General features: G+C 32.3%; 1 protein-coding gene across 16 annotated transcripts in view; it reads right to left on the reverse strand.

Annotated features, from left to right (window-relative positions):
* FNBP1 (formin binding protein 1) overlaps positions 1–22,217 on the reverse strand; it is a 172,921-nt gene that overhangs the window by 13,428 nt on the left and 137,276 nt on the right. For 4 of the 16 annotated variants that reach the window (XM_031954819.1, XM_031954820.1, XM_031954817.1 and 1 more), the window contains exons 8-12: positions 21,666–21,812; positions 10,824–11,021; positions 9,740–9,922; positions 6,944–7,027; positions 3,258–3,272 (exon numbers count right to left, since the gene is read on the reverse strand). In XM_031954819.1, coding sequence (XP_031810679.1) covers positions 3,258–3,272; positions 6,944–7,027; positions 9,740–9,922; positions 10,824–11,021; positions 21,666–21,812 — 627 coding nt within the window. The remainder of the gene's footprint in view (positions 1–3,257; positions 3,273–6,943; positions 7,028–9,739; positions 9,923–10,823; positions 11,022–21,665; positions 21,813–22,217) is intronic. The other 12 variants (XM_031954832.1, XM_031954830.1, XM_031954831.1 and 9 more) reach the window with 7 other exon arrangements.

Below are 22,217 nucleotides of genomic sequence, written 5' to 3' on the forward strand. Positions count from 1 at the left end.
TAGAAAGAAAGTTAGAGGTTTTCTGACTTTGAGCATATTCCTTGTCAGAAAACTGTAATTACATTGTGGTAATTTCACAGAGAAAGAGTAGAAATGCATTCACCTGACCTGGATAAGTCAGAGACAATATAAAGGAGATTTTGTTTAAAATCTCAATTCTTTTAAAAATAGAGGTCAGGATGATTTGGGAGTGGGTGAAAAGAGAGGACTCTGATAATGTAATTTGAAAATCAAGTTCACTTTGCCAAGCAGCTTAAATGGATGCTTGTGACTTCAAGCTCCGAGGCTGATTATGTTAAAATGCCAGGCTGCTTTACTTAGGAGTATGTGATTCAGCAAATATTTTGCCACAAAGACCATGCAAGGATCTTTTCAGCAGAGCACTAATAGAATTTTCAAAGACTAATAAATCTCTTCCCCATACACTTGGAGACACAATTTTACTGAATTAATTTTGACAAATAATTTTAATAGAGGTATGTATGGTTGAATGGGCAGAAAGTTCTTATGTATCACCAATTCCTTTAACAAATGAAATATAAGAATAAAGAAAACAAAAATTAAAAGTAATAATGACAAATGTCATACATAGGTCTAAGCACATATTTTTAAAAATTTCTATCCTACACAAAAATCTGGTTTTTATTATAATAATGTTAGTCCAAGAAGTCAGATATGCTTATTCTACTTCTTTTCTATTTTTTCCCCTTTTTTATTCACCCTAAATAAAAGAACTGAAAGCCATAACTACCTTTTCAGAGGATCATACAGCTATAGCTAGAAAGCATCTTATAGATCATGTAGTCCAATTCTTTCACTTAATAGATGAGGCAAAAAGGTAAGAGCTTTCCCCCTAATCACACAGGTGACAAAACCAGAATTTTTACCCAGGTCCTTGGGCTCCAAATCCATCATTTTTTCCACAATGCCTCATCAAGTTCAAAAGAATAAGCAATATTTATGTGCTAATTTTCTTTGGATAGGTAAAAACTAAATAATAGGCCTAAAACTATTAAAACTCCATAGTACATGAGGCAGTCTACTGTGGAAGAAATGGCTGTAAAGAGTGTCTTGAGACAGTGACCCGGGTCGTTTAACTCCACCTTGTCATCCTCATATACAAGATGAATCATCTGGGCAAGGTCTTTAAGGTGCCTTTTGACCCAAATTCTATAAATTGTGGTTGGTATAGTTACACTGAAAGTTCCAAATAAAATATCTGGTATTTAAAGATATTACAATAAACATGTACTCTTGTCCCATCATCACATCTGTAAAGAAAAGTGATAATGATAAATTACTTGGGTTAAAACTTTGGAAAGCAAGCTAAATGTACTTCCCTCATACTACTATTAATAAAAACTAATAATGGAAGAAGGGAGAATTAGAGTTTCTCAGTCACTTTTTCTTGATTCTATTAGTTATGGTTTATCTAACCATGAAGGAACTTTAAATTTTCTGAGCCAGATTAAGTTTTCTAAAATGATTTTGTGATGCCTTTGCAATTACAAAGAAACTGGTCCTAATATCAGTAGAAGTGATTAAAAAAATTATTAAAAAAATTCCAATTTGAGCTTGGGGTTAATTTTATCAAAGATCTTTGTCCCTCAGTAGTACAAGAAAGCTTTTATCATCCTGTCTAAAACTATAGTCAGAACTATTTGCATATAAAAGTAAATAAAGCAATTATTAGATCATACCTGAAATATAATTGAAAAGGAGGACATGTTAGCATTTCAATAGCAAAGGCAACTTACACAGGTGGTATATTTACTTCTTGAGATCTATGGTATAAAATTTATCTTCATAGCATCATTTAAAAGTATGTGTATAGTTTCTTGGCATAACAAACAAAACATTAATAATGAAATTAATGTTTGTAGCCAATACCATAGATCAGACTAGAGGCAAAGAATAAGGACTGCAGAGTTACTGAGTTTTGCAGAAATCTTTAATTATATCTATCAACAAAAATTTACTAGTGTTGGAGCTAGGGAAAGAAGGAGCATTAATCATCTTCAAAACTCTTATTATTCCATAAACTGGTTCTCCTTCTCAAGAGAAGAAAGTCTTTTGCTTGGTGACTTTAAGATAAGTTAAAGAGTAAGGAGATGTCTAAGATCAGGCCTAAAGAATGAAGAACGTTGCAATAACACCAGGCCATTTAAAGACTCAATCAACTGGCCAAACTAATATTGCTAGATATTTTAGTTTAAATTTCTAAATTTATTTCTTTTCTGTATAATTCTTAAGTCAAGAGAACTTTCCAATTTTCCTAAGCTCAGAAATTGTTTTTCTTTAGACTTAAATCAGTTATCCAAGAAACATGAAAACATATTTTTTTAAAAGAGCCTTAAAATACCATATTTTAATTACAAAGCCCATAGCATAAATCATAGAAATTAATCTGTTTCGTAAAGCTTTATTAATTATTGTCAACTGGTTCAAGTTATGGACATAATCACAGATATATCCTTTATACCTTTTTTCATAAATGTGTTAATTTTTGTTAAAAGCTTGTTTTTTCTTTAACAAATATGATGGTTAAGTTAATTTTTATCATATAATTTAGAATTACAAAATAAAGGCAAAAATGAAACCAACCACCATGGAAATGCAAAGTTCTGTTTAAGTAAGAGTCTCTTTCACTTCCCAGAAAATGACTTTATGACCCGGTGAAACGAGCCATGCAGAACCCACTCATCCATCAGTTTTTCTTCCTCACATCTGGATGATCTCCAAAACCTGATTCCTATATTCCAAATATTCCTCTTATTTTCCCAATTTCTGCCTTTTACCTCTGTCCATTAAAGAAATGCACTGGAAAGTCTAAGTACCAATGGTTTAAAACTTATTTTTCATCCACTAAGGATGGCAGAGATTGTGTAGACATTTTAAAAGAATGTGTGTGTACATGTATTATGGACACACACACACACATATATATATATATATATATACATAAAATTTATGTAAACAATTGGTCAAATTTTGTTATCCTTTTAGAATACCAGATTATTAAGACAGAAAAAGTGAAAATGGAGTTATTTTTAAGAGACTGAATTATAATCACTTCTATTAGATTTCAGATTTGAGTACCCAAAGCTATTTAATAAGGGAACAAGAACAAAATCATACAAATCACAGTTCAGATAGTTAATTTCACAGGGATGTTGCAAGTGGTATAGCACACATATGAAACATAAAAGGAAACTGTGATTAAATATAGGACACATGCATTGTATAATTGTGCTTACCAGCTTGAGAGAAAGCTTCATGTAAAAATTGAAGGGATACAGGAAAAAAAAAGAGAAAAAACAAGAGCATATCAATAGAAGAGGAACTCTGTCAACTCTGCTATTATAACATAACACATACATTCACCTGTAAGTTTGTGAAAATGATTTGGGGCAAATCTGTGCAAAAGTTCACAAGAGGGGCAAACCCTTACTGAGGGTTTCTTTAACTAACATGCTCCTAGAGCAAGTGGAAATGGAAAAGAATGAAATTTGTGCTTATAATTTTTATTGCTAATATCAGTACAATGTGACTCATGATCATTATGCAGTATAAAATTCACTAAAAACTTAGCAAATCAATTATCAGTGATAATTATCAGGCTGTCATTTATTTATTCACCAAATTTCCCTAGTAGAGTCCCATCTAGCCTAAAACACTTGTATCATTCATGACTCAAAAGAAACTACTTTTGAGCATGACACATTTTTTACTAGGGACAGAGAATGGCCAGACAAGAAAAAAATTCTTCAAATTAAACTGAAAGTGGGGCAGTTAGGCGGTACAGTAGATAGAGCAGCAGTTATAGTATCAGGAAAACCTGAGTTCAAATACAGTCTCATTCATTTACTAGCTGTGTCGAGTAAGTCACTTATGTCACTTAACACTGCCTCAAAAAAAAAAAAATCAAACAAAGGAAAAATGAAATAGGATGGCATTTCTTTTTTTCTTCAGCTGTGTGAGAGTTTCTCAAAAATTTATATGATTGCCTTGAGGCAATCATTACATCAGGCAAACATGAGATAGTACGGTGGATACAGCACTGGGCCTGGAGTCTAACTTAAGTTATAGTTCAAGTCTAACCTAAGATATTAGTTCTGTGACTTGGGGCAAGCTATGTAACTTTTATTTACTTTAGTTTACTAACTATAAAATGATGCTAAACAGCACCTATGTCTTGCTGGGAAAATCAAATAAAGATAATATTTGTAAAAAAAAGAATTTGTGCAATACCTGGCACATAGTAAGCACTGTATAAATGCTTATTTTTTCCCCCATGAACCTATATTTACAACTGAACATCAATTCTTTTGAGCAAGGAGCCTTTGATTATTATACTTGCAGAAAACACATTATCGTCCCTTCCTACCTGGGTTTCTGTGTCATTTTTTTCCACTGAGTAGCCTCTCTTTAGTATTTTTTAATATAATAACATTTTATAAGTTACTAAAGGATGCTACTATACAAATAGTTCTTATAGATGATATAGATCTTTTAGATCTATATAGATATAGACATTGTGAATATATGAGATTTTCCTTTGGGCAGTCAAGTGTTTTAGCTATAAAAACCAATTATTTTAATAATCCTACTGTCACAATATGTACCTTTACCTACCAGCGTTGTTAAAATAAGGACAATAACCAAAAAAAGAGAGCCAAAAAAATTGAAAAGTCTCAAAACTAGAAAAGAAAAAACTATTTTAATGTAATTCACTATGATATGAAAGATGATCTTGGGTAGGGAGACAGTATTTTAAATTTAAAAATCACTTTTTTATGTTAATTGTCAAAAAAAGAAAAAAAAAGAATTTATATAAAACAAGAACTGACATGCATAATTTAAAATGATACAAAGAATAAAACTTGAATCAAACATATACATTTGTAATAAGAGCCTCAAAAGGCAAAAATCATTTCTAGAAGTCACAAAGCACTAATACTTTTACCTTTTTAAGGAGGCAAAAATTGAGAAGGATAAGTCCTTAAAACACAATGTTTTACTGAAGGTCATTTTTTACAATTCAGGTTTTAAAATTTTAGGTTCCCTTTGTTATGAAATGTTGAATATTTCTTTATAAAATGATTATCAATATTTCTAAATTTATCTTGATTGGATCTAAATAAAACATCTAATTCTTCATAGCTAAGACAAAGTTATCACTTTCCTGAATAAGACAGAAAATTTTAAGATCCACTTTTAATAACCAATCTTTTTGACTTAACATTTAATCTTTATGAAGATGTAAAAAACAGATACAACAAGCAACCAAATCAAATGCCATTTCCGAATGTCTTATAAGAAAAAAATGTTATAGTATGATATAAACTTCAAGAAATGAATGGCTTTTACTAAATCTAACAAGGTACGCCACATATTTTCCTCCAGTTAAAAATTTTAAAATGTGATATACTAGTAAGTAAAAGACAGCTTTCATTAATTAGAAGGAGAAATAGAGAAAAAGGCATTCAGAGAGGAGGAAAAGGATCAAATTTTTGAAAGAAAAAATACATTAAATTGTATAGAGAAAAAGGTACTGCTATGATAGTTCTGAGCTAAGCAGTTGAAATGAAGTGCTTTAGCATTCCTGTGAACTTTAGCATAGATATATTCAATACAAGTTGAGTTCTTTTTACATACAACAACACTTATGGTGCACAGCATAAGAATTCCTAAATACTGACCTATAAAGCAGGTAGACTTTAATACATAAAAATATGCTACATGCACTAGAATCTATATAAACACTTCTAATTTAAGATATTAATAATAAAACTAGCCTTTTTCTGTACATTAAATAAATGATAGGACAATAGAAATCTCAAGCTTTCATATATTCTAAGGACAACTAATTTTAATAATATATATGTTAAACAACCATTTAAAAATCCAAAAGAGATAATTAAATGTTTAAATTTAAAAGCAAATTCTAGGATTTCTGTTGTGAAATGTGAATACTATTCATAGCCTCAAGTCTTCCAACCCAAATTTAAACAGTTATAATTAAATTACCATTTAAGCAAACAGAAATTTATTAGTTTAAAATGGTGAACTCACCAATTGCTTAATTTATTATTAGAAAATTACTCTTGCTTGCTAAAAGAATATTCTAAAGTCTTTCTATTTACATTACCAGAAGAAGGGAGAACAGAAAACTGCCTGTATAAGACACTGCACTAACCTAGAACACAACAAAAGCATCAATAACACATGAGAGAACATGAAGCCAGTGATCCATGTGTTATTGGACAGGCATAGACACTAACCTCATTTACAAAAACAGGGGATAAAAGTAAACCAAGGTTTAAAATAAAAATTTCAAATTTTGTTCTGCCAATTACTTTTTCATGCTTCATGAGGTATTTTGTTTTCTCAATGATTTCTTTTACTAGTTATTATTTATGAACATATGATTTGTATTGGATTTAAAATCATTTAAAAAAAGCAATAAAAGTGAATGGCATTGAGTTTATGTCACATTGAGGGTCTTTGTGATGATGCTCTAGTTCTATAAAATCTATTTAAAATCTATAAAATCAATTAAAAGCCAAAGAGCCTTAATCAGACTAAGTCCAAGCACAGGCAATGTGTGCTTTTGTAAGATGATTATAATTCTACTGAATAGCTCCCTTAAAACAGAACTGAAAAAAATAAAAAAGGAACAGGAGAATGCTGTAGTGGCTAAAAACTTTGTTTATTATAAGTTCCTAAGTGAGGTCACCAACAAAATGATTATCTTCATTATGATATAATTTACTTTATTTCTCTTTTCCATGCTCAAATATAAAGACCCTCCAAGTGATCTCTGCTGCCATTTCACATTGTAAGCAGTTAATCAAGTTATTTCCATGATGGATTTTGGGTTCCCCAGTAGTTGCCTAGTAAATGGGGTTAGTGGCTGAGCAATCATCACATGAAAACTTACAACATATTCCCTAGCCTCAATGGCATAGGTAGGTTTCCCTATAGTCCTCTTCATAAGTTCTTTGTGAAAAGAGAAAGACTGAGTCTGCCGATGAATCAGCAAGAGAAAATATACATTTGTTAAAAGGGGACAAGTGGAAACCAACTGGATAACTCATTTATTTGGTTCTACAGTAAGGAAAAAAGTCTGACAGCATTTGGTAAATATGTTTGAAATATTAAGATCAACAATGAAGATTTTTATTAAAGAGAATTTTAAGGTTAAAAAAAATCCCTCATTTATTCAAACCAGAAAAATAAATCTTAATTTATAACAGGTAAAGAACAATGTATTCCCATAACAATGAGAGTGAAAAAAATATTCTATCTAGTCTTACTTTGATTTAATCTTTTGCATAAAGACCAAATAATATTGACTAATGTTCATGGGTTACAGCAATGAAAAGACTTCCAATTATCACACTTGATATGCAAATAAAGTTGGTCAGATCAACAAAATATATTCAATGAAATCAACTTCATTATGATAGCATTAACAGCTCCCAATTAAAAAATCCACAAATACATTTATATATATATATAGAAATATATATATATATTTCTATATATATATATACACACACACACACACACACAGAAAACCCTAAATACACAACTCCCTGATTTTGTTTATTAAAATGTTTAAGAAATCAATTGTTCTACAAGTGTTTGCAAAGAATTTCATACTCTAGTGTTAAAAATGAAACTATACAATAACACTAAATTAGAGGTCAGAATTCCACTTTCTCTGGGATCTTAATAAAAATCACATGATCTCTCTGGACCTCATTGTAAAATGAATGCATAGACTAATAGGTCTCTTAAAGTGATTCTGAAAAATATGTACCTGAAAAAAGAACTTGACATTATGAATTTATAATTCTTCTAGGATGATTTTTCCATATAAATGATTTTCCTCTCCAAATTAAGGAAGTCAAATGATTATCAAATTCAGGTCATAAAAAAGACTATTAAGTTGTCAAAGAAGTACTAAATCTACATTGAAATGTTTTGTTTTGTTTTTTAAACAAATCTTAGTAAGAGTAATGTTATTAAAATGTTGCCTTAATAAAATGAAAGCAAAATTATTCTCCTTTTTATTTACAAAGTTACATTTGATTTTGATGATTATAATATTTTCTAGATATCATTCTTATGTTTTAATAAAATTTAGGATTTTTGAACTTTTATTTGACATTCAAAGAAAATCATGCACATAAACCAAATGCATTTAATTAAGTCCAATGGGATATGCATGTCTAATGGAGGAAAGGCAGTATGTTGTACAATTTAACAAATAGTATGAAGGCATAAAAATACATTATTAAAAGCAAATACAAAAATCATACTTATCAAACTCAGTAATTGGCTTTTTAAAAAATGTATATGATTTACATTGAAGGCAAAGCAAATATCAAATCTTAGCAATCTAACAAAAGCACTGTGATGAGATGTTTGCATTTCTTTGATGACAAGCAAGTTGAGAAACAAGTGATAGGGAGGAAAGGAAGAATTTAGAAAATATGAAACCTGGCGTAAACCAGGGGTCTGATATAGCCTTTTCACAAATGTTTAATTATGGAACACAAGGTAATCATTAGAGTCAAATTCCACATCCTAAGCTGTGCCCTTGATATCCCTGAAAAAATTATTATATTTCAGTTTCTTAATTTATTATATTATGTTAAATGATACATGTCATTTTGCTCTTTTAGTACTTAGATCCACAAATACATTGTCTATTTTAAGTACTTCTCTCTACACAATGAAGAAAAACCATTTTAAAATTTTCAAATGAAAGGTACTTTGTCTTTATAAAGATGTGACTGTTTTAATCCTTTATTAACTAATCTAAGCATTAAAGAATGTCTTACTCTGTTTCAATTCAGTGTTTCTGTATTTCAGATGAAATACTTATTCACAATGAACAAATCACTGGTGATAATAAACTTCTTCCTGATAACAGTTGTGTTTAATTATGAGAAAAGTGTAGAAATCTATCCTCCCTCAAAGACTGATATTTTATAACACATTGAGGGATCAGATTAATATCCAATTTGGGGATTAACCATGTAACTAAAGACAGGATATAGTCATGTTATGTATGTAGTCAGTGTTACAAGTGCTATGATTTGATTCTTTAGATATTCCAATCTGAAGTTCTATTAATTATATATTTCAAGGCAATTCCCCCTTTCCCCCTTTTAAAGATGAGTTCTGCATTTATCCTTTTCTAATCTATACTATTATTCCTTAACAAATTCTCCTAAATAGCTATTTGCTCCAAAGTGATTTATGGTAATTCTCTAAAATCTTGAATTATACATGACAATGACTTGTTCTAAACATAATTCATTGATAGAAGATGCTTAATAAAATGTAAAGTGAACAGACAAGTGAAAATGAGCTAAATAATTATTTTACTATTCTATTGTGACATTCTACTTCGTCTTCTATATTATAAAAACTACATCTAAGATCATCTATTTAGTAAAGATCAAGCATTAAAGACTTATACACTTTTGGCAAAAAGTAAGAAAAGCATTCTTCCATGTACTAAATTACACAAGCATGTGTTCTGGAGTTTCACTGTGAAATTCTTCATCACAAGTGATTACAGATTCTTCTTTCTCTCCTAATTTTTTGAAGCTATAGTGAAACACAATAGTCATTCACAAACAAAATCAGGTACAGAGAACAGAATGTGCAACAAAAGTGTGCCCGCGCAAGAGAGACAGCTATCTAGAGCAGAACTTACCCCACGCTTTAGACTCCTGAAGCAGTGGATTTTAGGTTTGGAGGTCATGAACTCGTTGAAGCGATGGGAGAGGGGTTCCTTTTGCTGCTTGGGAGACTGGGGGCCGTTGGGAACAGCAGAGGGTGAGGCAGAGGCAGGGGGAGGCGGGGGAGGCTGATGGGGGGATGTTAAAAGGGACATAAGCTACGTATAAGAGATGGAGCAGTGAGAGAGTAAAAACCAGAAACAAGAAGACACAAAACAAAAATAAACATCAAATAATATTTGAAGTATAAAGCAATTAAAACACAAACAATTAAATATTTATGCCATGGTCCAAAAGAAAACGTGTAAAATGCGTTAAAACAAGATGATAAAAAGTGAAGGTTTAGTAAGTAATGCAACAGAAAGAACAGCAAGAAATAGTTGATAAAAAGCTCATGCAGACTTTTACATGCAAACTGTAGTTCAATAAGTTATTCTTTACTAGTTCTATGGATAAGTCAAAAAAGAAATAATGTTCAGCAACCTGAACTTACAGAAATCAATAGAAGATCTATCTGAGGACTCAAAATCACTCTATTATAGACTATCCTAAGTAAGTACAAAGCAGAAACAATGCCTTGATCATATTTTACAACCCCAAGTTAATGCTGACATGTTGTTGTATCCCAGTGTCAAAACTTTAAAAAAAAGTTTTCAAAGATACAATTAACATGAGTTCAAAAGTGAGTTAATGAATGATAAAGCTTCAATAAAAGTATTATGGAAAATTTATTATGAATTTCCTTTTCCAAACCAGGTTAACACAGCTTTCAAAAATTTAGAAATGTGAATATAATGAAGTAAAGCTGCCCAGAGTAATCAGTTTGTTAGTATGTGTGACATAATGTGTGACATCTGAGTTATAAATAAATGGCCATGACAAAGACATAACCATCCACTATAATTAAAAGCAACACAATTTAGAAATCTTTTTAAAGATAAATAGAAAGTTATAGATAACATCCATTTTTTGTATTCTGAAATTTAACATTTAAAAATCTTAGTTGAAAAGATCATACAACAGAGTCATTGAAACCCCCAAGAGTTCAAACAGTAGTACCTTATTTTTTTTGATGAAGGGCCACAATTTTCCCTTGGACTTGCTAGCAAATTTGAGCTCTGTTTTGCTATCCCCTCTGGAATTTGAAAGACTAGTTTCAGATATAGTTCGCTTCATTGGTTGTGCATAATCCTCAAATTCAATGTCTCCAGGAGGTTCAAACCCTGATTTGTAGGCTTCTATTACCAATTGTGAATCCTAAAATGACACAAAAAATAATTTACAAACAAATAGGATTATAATTAATTAAAAACCTGCACTTTATTAGGATAATTTAATGTAGTCAAACTATACATTAGATAAGTATAAAGTTCTTGGTAAATCTCTGCCTCCCCTCCCTGAGGCAATTGAGATTAAGTGACTTGCCCAGGGTCACACAGCTGGAAGTGCTAAATGTCTGAGGCCAGATCTGAACTCAGGTCCTCCTGATTTCAGGGCTGGTGCTCCAACCACTGCGCTACCTAGCTGGCCCTCTCTGTAAATCTTAAAGTGATACAAATAAATGTGAGCTATTAAACTGGGTTGATATGCAGTATGTTATACAAAATAATGAGCTGATAACAAATGACACTTTTTTCATCATTTTATACATGGAAAAATAATGTTTCTAAGGACTTCTTAATTAAAAAGATATACTGAATATATACAATTGTCACCAAATTTCTTTGGGGAAAAAAAAAGTATATTATTCCTCCTATCAAAATATCTCAAAACAATTATCTAATGCAGAAAAACTTGTGAAGCAAAAGGCTTACTAGTCAGTTGTTCTAATTAAAACATGTAGATAAACTGATAAAACATTATGTCTATTACAGATTTATTGACCTACACATTTATAGTAGTTACAAGGTTCTATGTGCTAAGTGCTGAATGGAGGGGTGAAGAAAAGGGAAACAAAGACATATGAGACATGCTTAATCCTTAAGAAGGTCACAACACAATAAGAAACGTATAAAAATACATATAAATTAGAACATATATAGAACATAATAAGAACATATTAAAAGAATTTAAAGTAATACATGAAGGAGAAATACTGCCAGAAAGAAGTTCACAGGTTCATTTAAAAGGTAATATACATAACTTGCCTTCTCTATGGTGATCTTAAGTTGCTTAATAGCTCCATAAATAGATTCCAGAACAAAACAAAGCACTGTTCTGTTTTTTTAAATCAATGATATTAACAGTTTTTTCCATAAGCAAAAATTAGTTTTGGGGGCAGCTAGGGGGCACAATGGAAAGAATAATAGCCCTGAAGTCAGGAGGACTTGAGTTCAAATTTGATCTCAGACACTTAACACTTCCTAGTTGTGACCCTGGGCAAGTAACTTAATCCCAACTGCCTCAGGAAAATAAATAAATAAATAAAACTAGTTTTTTCTATAACTTCAAAGCTATCAAAAAAGGCAAATTTTTTTCTTTTCTTTTTAATTGAAAATAGTAATGAATAAAAATCTACTCATAAAATATATTGGCTCAAATACAAGTTATTTAAAAGCAATAAAAAGAGCATTATAGAATAAGCATGTATATATACACCAGGCATAAGAACCAAAGATTGTTAGGTAGAAGGGACCTTCTCCCCACCCCCTCTCCCTATAAAAGTTTTGTTGTGGAAAAAAAACATAGATTTCTCCCTCAAAAAAAGAAAAAGCCACAGAAAAATAAAGTTAAGAGGGACAGAGAGAGAGAGAGAATGCTTCAATATGTATTCAAATACAATCAGTTCCTTCTCTGGATATAGATAAGATTTTTCATCATAAGTTCTTCAGAGTACTCATGAATCATTGAACTGCTAAGAATATCAAAATCATTTACAACTGATTATCCCAGAATATTGCCATTACTTTGTATATAGTACATTTCACTTAGCTTGAGTTCGTGGAAGACTTTCTGAGAGATCTTGCTCATCATTTCCCATAGAACAATAATATTTCTTTTTTGTTTTTTTTTTAATTTAATAGCCTTTTATTTACAGTTTATATGTATGGATAACTTTACAGCATTAACAATTACCAAACCTTTTGTTCCAATTTTTCACCTCTTACCCCCCACTCCCTCCCCCAGATGGCAGGATGACCAGTAGATGTTAAATATATTAAAATATAAATTAGATACATAATAAAGTATACATGACCAAATCATTATTTTGCTATACAAAAAGAATCACTCGAACAATAATATTTCTATCATAATAACAAACCACAATTTATTCAGCCATTTGCCAATTGATGGGCATCCCTTCCATTTCCAATTTTTGCCCTGAAAAGAGTGTGTTATAAACATGATTGTAGGGGGGAGAATTCTGGGAAGATGGTGGAGTAATTTGGTAGATTTCAAGCTCTCCCGAATTCCCGCGCAAATAGAACAAATTTATACCTCAGGACCAACACAGACTCTTGAAAAATCAAGAAGACTTGGGGTAGAACTGGGGTCTTCCTATTACAACCTGAGAAGATCTGAGGAAAGGTCCTGGGCTGGAAATTAATCTTAAGTGCCATACACTTCCAGGCTAGCTCAGATTCTTGGTTGTAATCTCAGCTCCAAAATATCATATTTCAAGACCGCCATTTTTAATGTGGAAGCTGCTAAATCTTATGTTATCCTGACTGTGGCTCCACTATACTTGAATTATTTTTTTCTAAATGTTTGCAATATTTTCTCCTTGATATAGGAGTTCTGGATTTTGGCTGTACTATGCCTGGGATGTCTAGATCATTTTGTTATCTCTTTCAGGAGGTAATTGGTGGATTTTTTTTTTCAATTTCTATTTTATCCTCTGGTTCTAGAATATCAGGACAGTTTTCCTTGATAATTTCTTGTAAGATGATACCCAAACTCTTTTTTTTTTTTTTTTTTATCATATCTTTCAGGTAGACTAATAGTTTTAAAATTATCTCTCCTGAAGACTTACATAAACTGATGCTAAGTGAAGTGAGTAGAACCAAGAGAACATTGTACATAGCAACAAAATATTATATGATGATCAACTGTTATGGACTTGGTTCTTTTCAGCAATGTAGTGATTCAGGCCAATTCCAAAAGATTTATGATGGAGAGAGCCATCTGTATCCAGATAGAGGACTATGGAGATTGAATCTGAATCACAACATAGTATTTTCACCTTTTGTTGTTGTTTGCATGTTTTTTTCTTTTTCATTCTCCCTTCCCCCCTTGATCCAATTTTTCTTGTGCAATATGATAAATACAAAAATGTGTTTGGAAGAATTGCACATATTTAACCTATATTGGATTACTATATTGATTTTGAAAAAACAAATCAAGGTTTTTCAAATGAATGTTGAAAACTATCTTTGCATTTGTATTTAAAAAATTAAAAAACTACTATTATAAAATAATTATCTCTTCTGGATCTATTTTCCAAGTTAGATGTTTTTCCAATGAGATAGCTCTCATTTTTTTCTGTTTTTTCATTTTGCTTTATTTATCTTGATTTTTCATAGACTCATTAGCTTTCATTTGCTCAATTCTAATTTTTAAGGAATTATTTTCCTCAGTGACTTTTTGTACTGCTTTTCCCATTTGGTCAATTTTGCTTTTTAAGGCATTCTTCTCATTAGCTTTTTTCTGTATTTCCTTTTCTACCACTCTAAATTCTCTTCCTAATTTTTCCTCTATCTTTCTTACTTGATTTTCAAAATCCCCTTTTGAGCTCTTCCATAGCCTGAGAACAATTCTTATTCTTTATTTTTCTTGGAGGCTTTGGATGTAGGACTTTGGACTTTGTTATCTTCTTCTAAGTGTTTTCAACTTCTTTGTCATCACAGCAACTTTCTATGGAAAGAAATTTTTTCTGTTGCTTGCTCATTTTCCTAGCCTATTACTAGGCTTTAATGCTGTTAAATTAGGGCTCTATTTCCAAGGTGGAGTAAGTACTGTCCCAAGCTTCAAGAATTTTGTGAAGCTATTATTTTCAGAGATCCTTCTAGGAATCTGATCATAAGCCCTCTTTTCTGCCCTGAAACTGTTAGGAGAGTCCCTGCCCCACTGTAGCTGTAAGATCTAGTGTGCTAAAGCAACTGAGTCCTTCCTCAGTGCTAACAAAGAGACATCCTGGGAGGTGAGGCTTCCAGAAGCACCCATGTGCCCATGCCCACTTCCCAAGGCCCTCTTACCCCACTAGCAATCCTTTTCTGTTGCCCTTGCAAGTCATCTTTGATGTGTCTCTGGGCTGAGAGATGTCTAGAAATCGTCAGTGCTGCTGCAGATTCAGAGGTCCTGTTTTAGTGGCACTAGAGCTGGGGCTGCACTGGTGTGGCCTGTACTGGGATTGCACATTGGACTTCCATTCTGTTACTACAAACCTTTTATGCTGACCTTCCAAGTCCTCTTTGGTGTCTCTGGGCTGAGAGGTCTGGAAGCCACCAGTACTGGCACTGATTCAGAGGTCCCTAGGCCAATTCCTGCTTTGCCGGGCTAGGGCCGGGACTGGGCTTGCAGCTAGGACTGCACTTGCATGACCTGCATGCTGGATCCTTGTCCTTATGCCACAGACCTTTCCTGATGTTCTTCTAAGTTGTTTTTGGCTGGAAAATGTTCTACTTCATCTTTTTGGGTGTTCTGACACTCTAAAATTTGTTTAGAATCATTATTTAAAGGAACTTGGAGCAGTTAGAGGAGAGGTCAGACAAGTTCCTGCTTTTACTCCAGCATCTTGGCTCTGCCTCCCAGAAAGAACTTTTTGAGTCAGCTGGTCCAAATGTCTCATTTTACATTTAAGAAAACTGAAGGTTAATAATTTTAGGTGACTCGTCCAAGATTACATATAAAATGTCAGGGTAAAATTCAAACCCAGATTCTCCAACTTTGAGTCTAATGCTCTTTCCACTGCCTCCTTTTATCTCTCATTATGGAAAAAACTCAACCCAAACACCTATCATTGACTGGTTCTTTACAATATGATCCATCAGTTTTCTTGAATGAATATAGAATAAATATGGAATTTTTTTTTGTTAACACCATTCACAAAATAAAATCTGTTTACCACCAATTTTTTGCCCTTCGATGGCTGTCATTTAATAATTAACTTACAATTATTATAACAAGCAAATAAGACAGATCCTATCATATAATGTTGTAATAAAATCTTCCACTGGTAATGGGTCAAATATAATAATTTGAAAATTAAAGAAGGATATTCATACTTTAAGTTTGCCTGATTTCATATACCTAAAGCTTTTTGTAAAGGCTGATGGAAAGTTTGGGAAGTGAAAATATTAGGGATTAGTAGAATTCATTTTCAAGTACCCACTCTAGATCTAAGGAAAAAAAATTATTATTCATCACTGATGGTTGGATATGCTTAAAAACACCTTCAATAAAACCAAATGAAAGTAATTCAAAATAAGTGAAGTATTTATTCCATATTAGATTTTATTTGAAGGTTACCAAAAATGATGGCCTCCTCTGACTTTTTAACCGCCTTTCCATTTCCATTTGTTGAAATGCTTCTTACCCAAGATAGAAATAACTTTTCATTCCTTAAATTTAATACATCAATTTCTTTGTAAGTCTCCTATATACTTACATTCTATTTTGCATTATAGTTGCTACATCTGAGTTATGCCTATTCTCCCATAAAACTGGGACACACTTGCTTTAAAAATCCATATGCTGCCTGTGGGAAGAACAGCCATTCAGAGGAATTTAGATATCAAGGTACACAAGTAGAGAACATGTATTTTTGGCACACATGCATACAGGTACATCTCATATACCTTTGAAAATTCAGAGATACTGATGCTTTCTGGTGATGTTACTGCAGCATCTATTCTCTTATTGGCCTTGCTCCCAGTTACATCCCAGCTGTTCCCTCACCCCCTACCCCCAACCCTTCACCTTAATCTTTTTGCTTTTATTTTCTACTTAGACTATTCTCATTGCTGCCCTCTATTGTGCCTCAGCTGTTGTGTTCAATTGAAGCATGACCTCTTTCCCATACAAGACAATTCACTTTGTCATTATTTCCCTCTTTTTAAAAGTTTAACAATCACGCACATGTTTAATATATATTGAAATACTTGCTATTTCAAGAAGGGGGTAGGGAAAAGGGAGGGAGAAAAAAATTGGAACACAAGGTTTTGTAAGGGTGAATGTTGGAAAATTATCTTTGCATATGTTTTAAAAATAAAAATCTTTGAAAAAAACAAGAATTTAATATTCAGAAGCCAGTTTATATCTTTTTAGTGAGCAAAAGGCTCTTATGGCTTTTATGAAACTTGGTATTGGACTAGGAAAAAAAATTAGTTATGCATAGAGAGAGTCTGGTCAGATGCTGAGATCATACACTTTTCAAACAGACAAATCAGCCAGCTAATTAGAAACTACAAGCACTTAGTCTCTTTTATGAAATAATTTCCTCATGGCTACCAGTATCCAAGTACCTGTCCTATTTATATGAATTGATGTTTAAAAGTCCTCTTTAATTCTCCAATTTCTGATTGTCAATCTGAATTCCCTCTCAAACAACCTTGAGCGAGGGAGGCTGTATTCCAACAAATAATGAAAATTATTTGAGTCTAAGGCACTGAGGACTCTTTCAGTATTACAGAGTTAGTTCTAGAGGTTGGGAAGGCAAGAACAAAATGACTAAGTGGAACTACTAAAACAACATCTTTCCGTTTATCAGAAGTCCTCAGTTCTCAGTTCCTGCCTTTCATATGCAAATGTGGCCAGCAGCAAACAGAAATTCTAATACTTTTAGCCACCCAATATAGAGATTTTTATTCTTGTTGGATTCCTTCAACTAGATGTCAAATTCTTGAAAGTCTAGGTCTTACATTTGACTTAATCTTGTTATTAATCAATGAACAGTACAATCTCTACTAGCTCCCTATTCACTTCTCAAGTGCTTCATGTTCTTATAGCACCCTTCTCAAGCTTCTTTTCCTAATATTTTATTCACATTTTGGCATAATTTTTTTGGCTACTAATTTCCTTTCAAATTCTTCCTCTATTTCATTCTCTCAACCCTATACCTCTTAACTGTGTTCCCTACCTACTATCTCCTGGCTAGACATTTCACTGCACCATTTGGAATTCCAATTTGTTATTAATAAGCTTTCTTTTCAATCTCCATTATTTTTATAGTCAATCCATCTCTTCCCATTGAATTAGCTTTCCTTTCTACATTTCTTACAGAACTCTGTAACACAACCTTCTCTTCCTAATTCTCCTTGTTCTGTCTTCTGGGTTCCCTTACGACTTTCAGGATCCCTGAGATGGAATCAACTTATCTATCTTGATAGATTATTATCCTTATCATTTCCTAAGATGCCTACCTTTTACACTTCAGACACTCACAAATGTGGTCAAATTTTGGACCTCATCCTCATTCAAAACTGTTCCACTTCCAAAATTCTCTAGTCTGATAATCTTTTTCCTTTCTCTTCTTCTACTCCCCTTATCTTTTCTGTGATGGTACTTAACTGTCATCTTGATCTTCAATGAATTCCTTAGTTCTTCACATTCTTTGAATATACAAATACTGCTCAGCTTAATTTTGAAATTCTTAGGCACTTCAACATCTTCCCTTTTTCCATACTTGAATCCTTTTGACAACCTCAACCTTCTTGCTTCAAGTATAATTCCTACTGCTCAGCTTCCTGCTGTGCAATTCATAAGCTGTCAAATACTTGTGAAGATATGAAATCAAGTAAAGTGAATCTCCTGCAAAATTCCACTATCTATCCCAACTTCAGTTGGGCTCTCCTGGCTGTCTAGGAACATCTAGTAAATAAATCAGTGGTGACAAACTCAAATAGAAATGAAGCCACTAAACCATATATGAAAGTCCCTAGAAGAGTGAAAATCAGGTATTAACATCGTCTCTGTTTTGTTGTAATTGCATTTATTAAAGATTTACCAATTACATTTTAATCTTATTTAGGCCCACTAAAGAATGTTACAGGCTGAATACAGGTTGCTTGACTGTATCTCTACTGAATATACCACTAACATCTCACACTCATGTACAAAATTAAATTAATCTCAAAAATCCTCCACTTCTCTGTTTCTTCTGACAGTGTTACTGTTCAGTCTTCCAGTTCTTTTCCTTTTCCCTCATCTACATTCAATCAGTTGCCAGAATATGTTAAATCTAACTCTGCAAACTATCTCTGATCAGTTCCCTTTCAACTCCCTTTGTCCCCCTCTATTTTTAAGCTCCTATTTCTCCAGCCTAGAGAACTGTAATAGTTTCCTAACTGGTCTTCCTGCTTCCATCAGGGAGCCTTCTCCAATCCTTTCTTCATATTATTTCACTAATAATATTTCTAATGCATGAATATGATTTTGTCACTCAGCTACTCAAAGATCTTCTTCAGTACCCATTGCTTATAAAATAAGTTCCTGATTCTTGACATTCAAGACCTTCTACAATTTGGTCTAAAACCAGCATTTCAAGATAATCTAATATGATTCCCATTAAAAGGCTACATTTCAGGCAAATGAGATTATGCTTTTCCCCCCTTTCTCACTCTCTCTTCACTAACTCCATCACTCATAGACTATATTTCCCTCCAATCATGCTCCCAAATTTCTATCTGCTTAAGTTACTCCTCAGTCAAGATCTAATTCAGAGAGCCAGCAAGTTAGACTAGCTGACAGATCACCTTTAAGGGATGAAAAGAGGTATCATGTTGACAGCTATACAGATTGATTATCATCTTTTCCATATGAAATACTTGAATATAGACTTCTCATTTCCAGTATAAATTCCTAAATTCTTTCAACCAATCTTCCAATGATGTAGAATCAAAACCCTTCATTATTTGGTCACCCTTCTCGGTAATCAATGTCCTAGTTAAAATGAAACATCCAGAACTGAAATGAACTCAATTTGGAATCAGGAAGATCTGAATTCAAATTACATCCTTAAACATTTACTAACTGTGTGACCTTGGGCAAGTTGCTAATATCTGTCTCAGTTTCTTCATATATAAAATGAGAAGAGAGACTTAATAGTCTCTAAAGTTCCTTCAAACACTTCCTTATTCATGGAAGCTATAGCATTCCAATGCAGTTCCAAAGCACACTAGAATGATAGCATGTAAGCCTATTGACTCATATTGAGTTTGCAGTTCACTAAAACCCCAATATCTATTTTACACAAACTGCAACCTCACCATACCTATCTCATTCTTTTCTTGTAAACTTTTATTTTTTTCTAATTCAAGTACAAGACTAAATTTTTTTCCCTACTGGATGTCATCTTATTATGCTCTAACCTGTCAGTACTACTTTTTGGATACTAATAATAATGAATTATCAATCTTTCCCAGATTTGTGTTTTTTACAGACTGAAGGAGCATGCCATCTATATTTTATATCAGTTATTGATAAAAATGACAACCAGACAAGATTAAGTACAGATTACTGAGACTCACCTAAACTCTTACTGCCAAGATGATTTCTGTTAAAAACCATTAAAAACAATTATTTCAACTCAACCATTTAACCACTTCAAATCCATCTCGCTTACCACTTTTCCACAACAACAGCATGAGACACTTTATGAATGCTTTGCTAAACTCTAAGTCAATTTTATCAACAATTTCCTCTGGATCAATTTAATATCCCTATCAAAAAAGGAAATAGTCTGGCATGACCTGTTTTTGATGAAGTTATACTGGCCCTCTGTAAATACTACTTCCTTTGTGAGATGTTCAATATCTCTTTAATGATTCACTCTAGAACTTCCTCAGGAATGGAAGTAAAGCTTACCAATCTCTAGTTTGTGGATTGTGTCCTTTTTGCTTTTTTGAAAACTGGGAAGGGCATTTCCAAATTTCCAAGACCTTTCAAGTATCACTAGCAACAACTTAACACTCACACGTGCTAGTTCTGAGGATTCATATAGGCCTATTGACATTAATTCATCATGGGCAACTAGATGTTCTTTCATTTACTTTCTTATTTGTGTTCAGTATCAGCTCCCTGTTCATCAATTTAATTAAATCACTTCTAATGCAAAGATTATTTTTTTGAAAAGAGAGAAGAATAACAAAGGATTAGATAGCTCCACGTTTTTTTCTGTGCTCAATTGGCATTGTCCCTTCTACCTAACCAGTAGTTTTCGCTCTTATTTTTTCTTATTCTTTTGTCCCTTAAAGTATCCCCTCTCTACCTCAAAAAAACAAATCTCCCACCTATTGTTGGATTTACTTTGGAAGTATTATGGGATTACTTTATTTTATATAAGCTCCAGATATTTTTAACACTGCCAAAGAGAATTGGCATTTCTCCCCCCCCCCCAAAAAAAAGAGAAAGTATTCTTTAAAAGTATTTCTTTAAAAGAAAAGGCTTATGGAATTGCCCTACAGGCAAAAAGTAATGTCTTTATATTTTTATACATATGAGAATAAAAAAAATAAATAGGATAAGTGATAGTTATTCCAACATTGAAATACAAATATTAGTAAAAACTGAAGAAAACTATTGTTTGTAATTTAATCAAATTGCAAAATAGCAAGCCTCTGCAAATTAGCAAAGAAGCAATTAAAGATATATGACAAAAATAACTACTCTAATTTGATAATTTAAATAAATTTAACAAACATATATTTTCTGAAACATAAAAATGATTTATACATTAAACTGTGAAAAGGTAATGCTTTTCATGAAACACTAAATAATTCATTCTTATAAATCAGAAGAAATGCAGAAGAAAATTCTGCATACTGACAAAATGTAGAGCTATATCACTTTCCCCAATGTTTTCCTATATATAGAAGCACAGAGTTTGGGAAACACTTTTAAAATAATGAAACTATCACACACTGAAACACATTATTGGCTCTATAACCAAGATTCAAGACTTACATTTTTCTGATCAATAGATTCAGCTGCCTTTGCTATTCCATCCAGACATTTCCCAATGATTGGTATCACGTGACGATCCACCTCAGCATAAGTTTTCATTGATTCACCAATTCTGACTATTCTCCTTTCCTCCATCTCTTGTATTTTCTGAAACATTACATTTTGTATGTGATTAATTTATATAATTTTCTAGGATTTAAGAAAGCTTTATTTCTACAGGATGGAAATATTTAAGATATTCTTTCAGAGATAAAGAGATTAAATAAAAGAGTCAATGACCAGTTAATTGCATCCGAATATTGAACATGCTTTTCATCAGGTGTCAAACTCAGAAACTGTGGCCCACAAAACTCCCCGAGTCAATGTGCAATCAGCAGGAATCCATTTCTATTTGAGTTTGACACCACTGCTTTAGAGAATAAAATATGATCTAAAAATATCATTACCTTTCATATTTCAAAAGTTTTTAATAGGTTATGCCCATATATGATGGTATTAAGATTTCAAATATCAATGATGCTTTATTTTGAACACATTACATTATTAATTTCA

Source organism: Sarcophilus harrisii, chromosome 2 (genome assembly GCF_902635505.1).
Source record: "Sarcophilus harrisii chromosome 2, mSarHar1.11, whole genome shotgun sequence".
Classification (NCBI taxonomy): domain Eukaryota; kingdom Metazoa; phylum Chordata; class Mammalia; order Dasyuromorphia; family Dasyuridae; genus Sarcophilus; species Sarcophilus harrisii.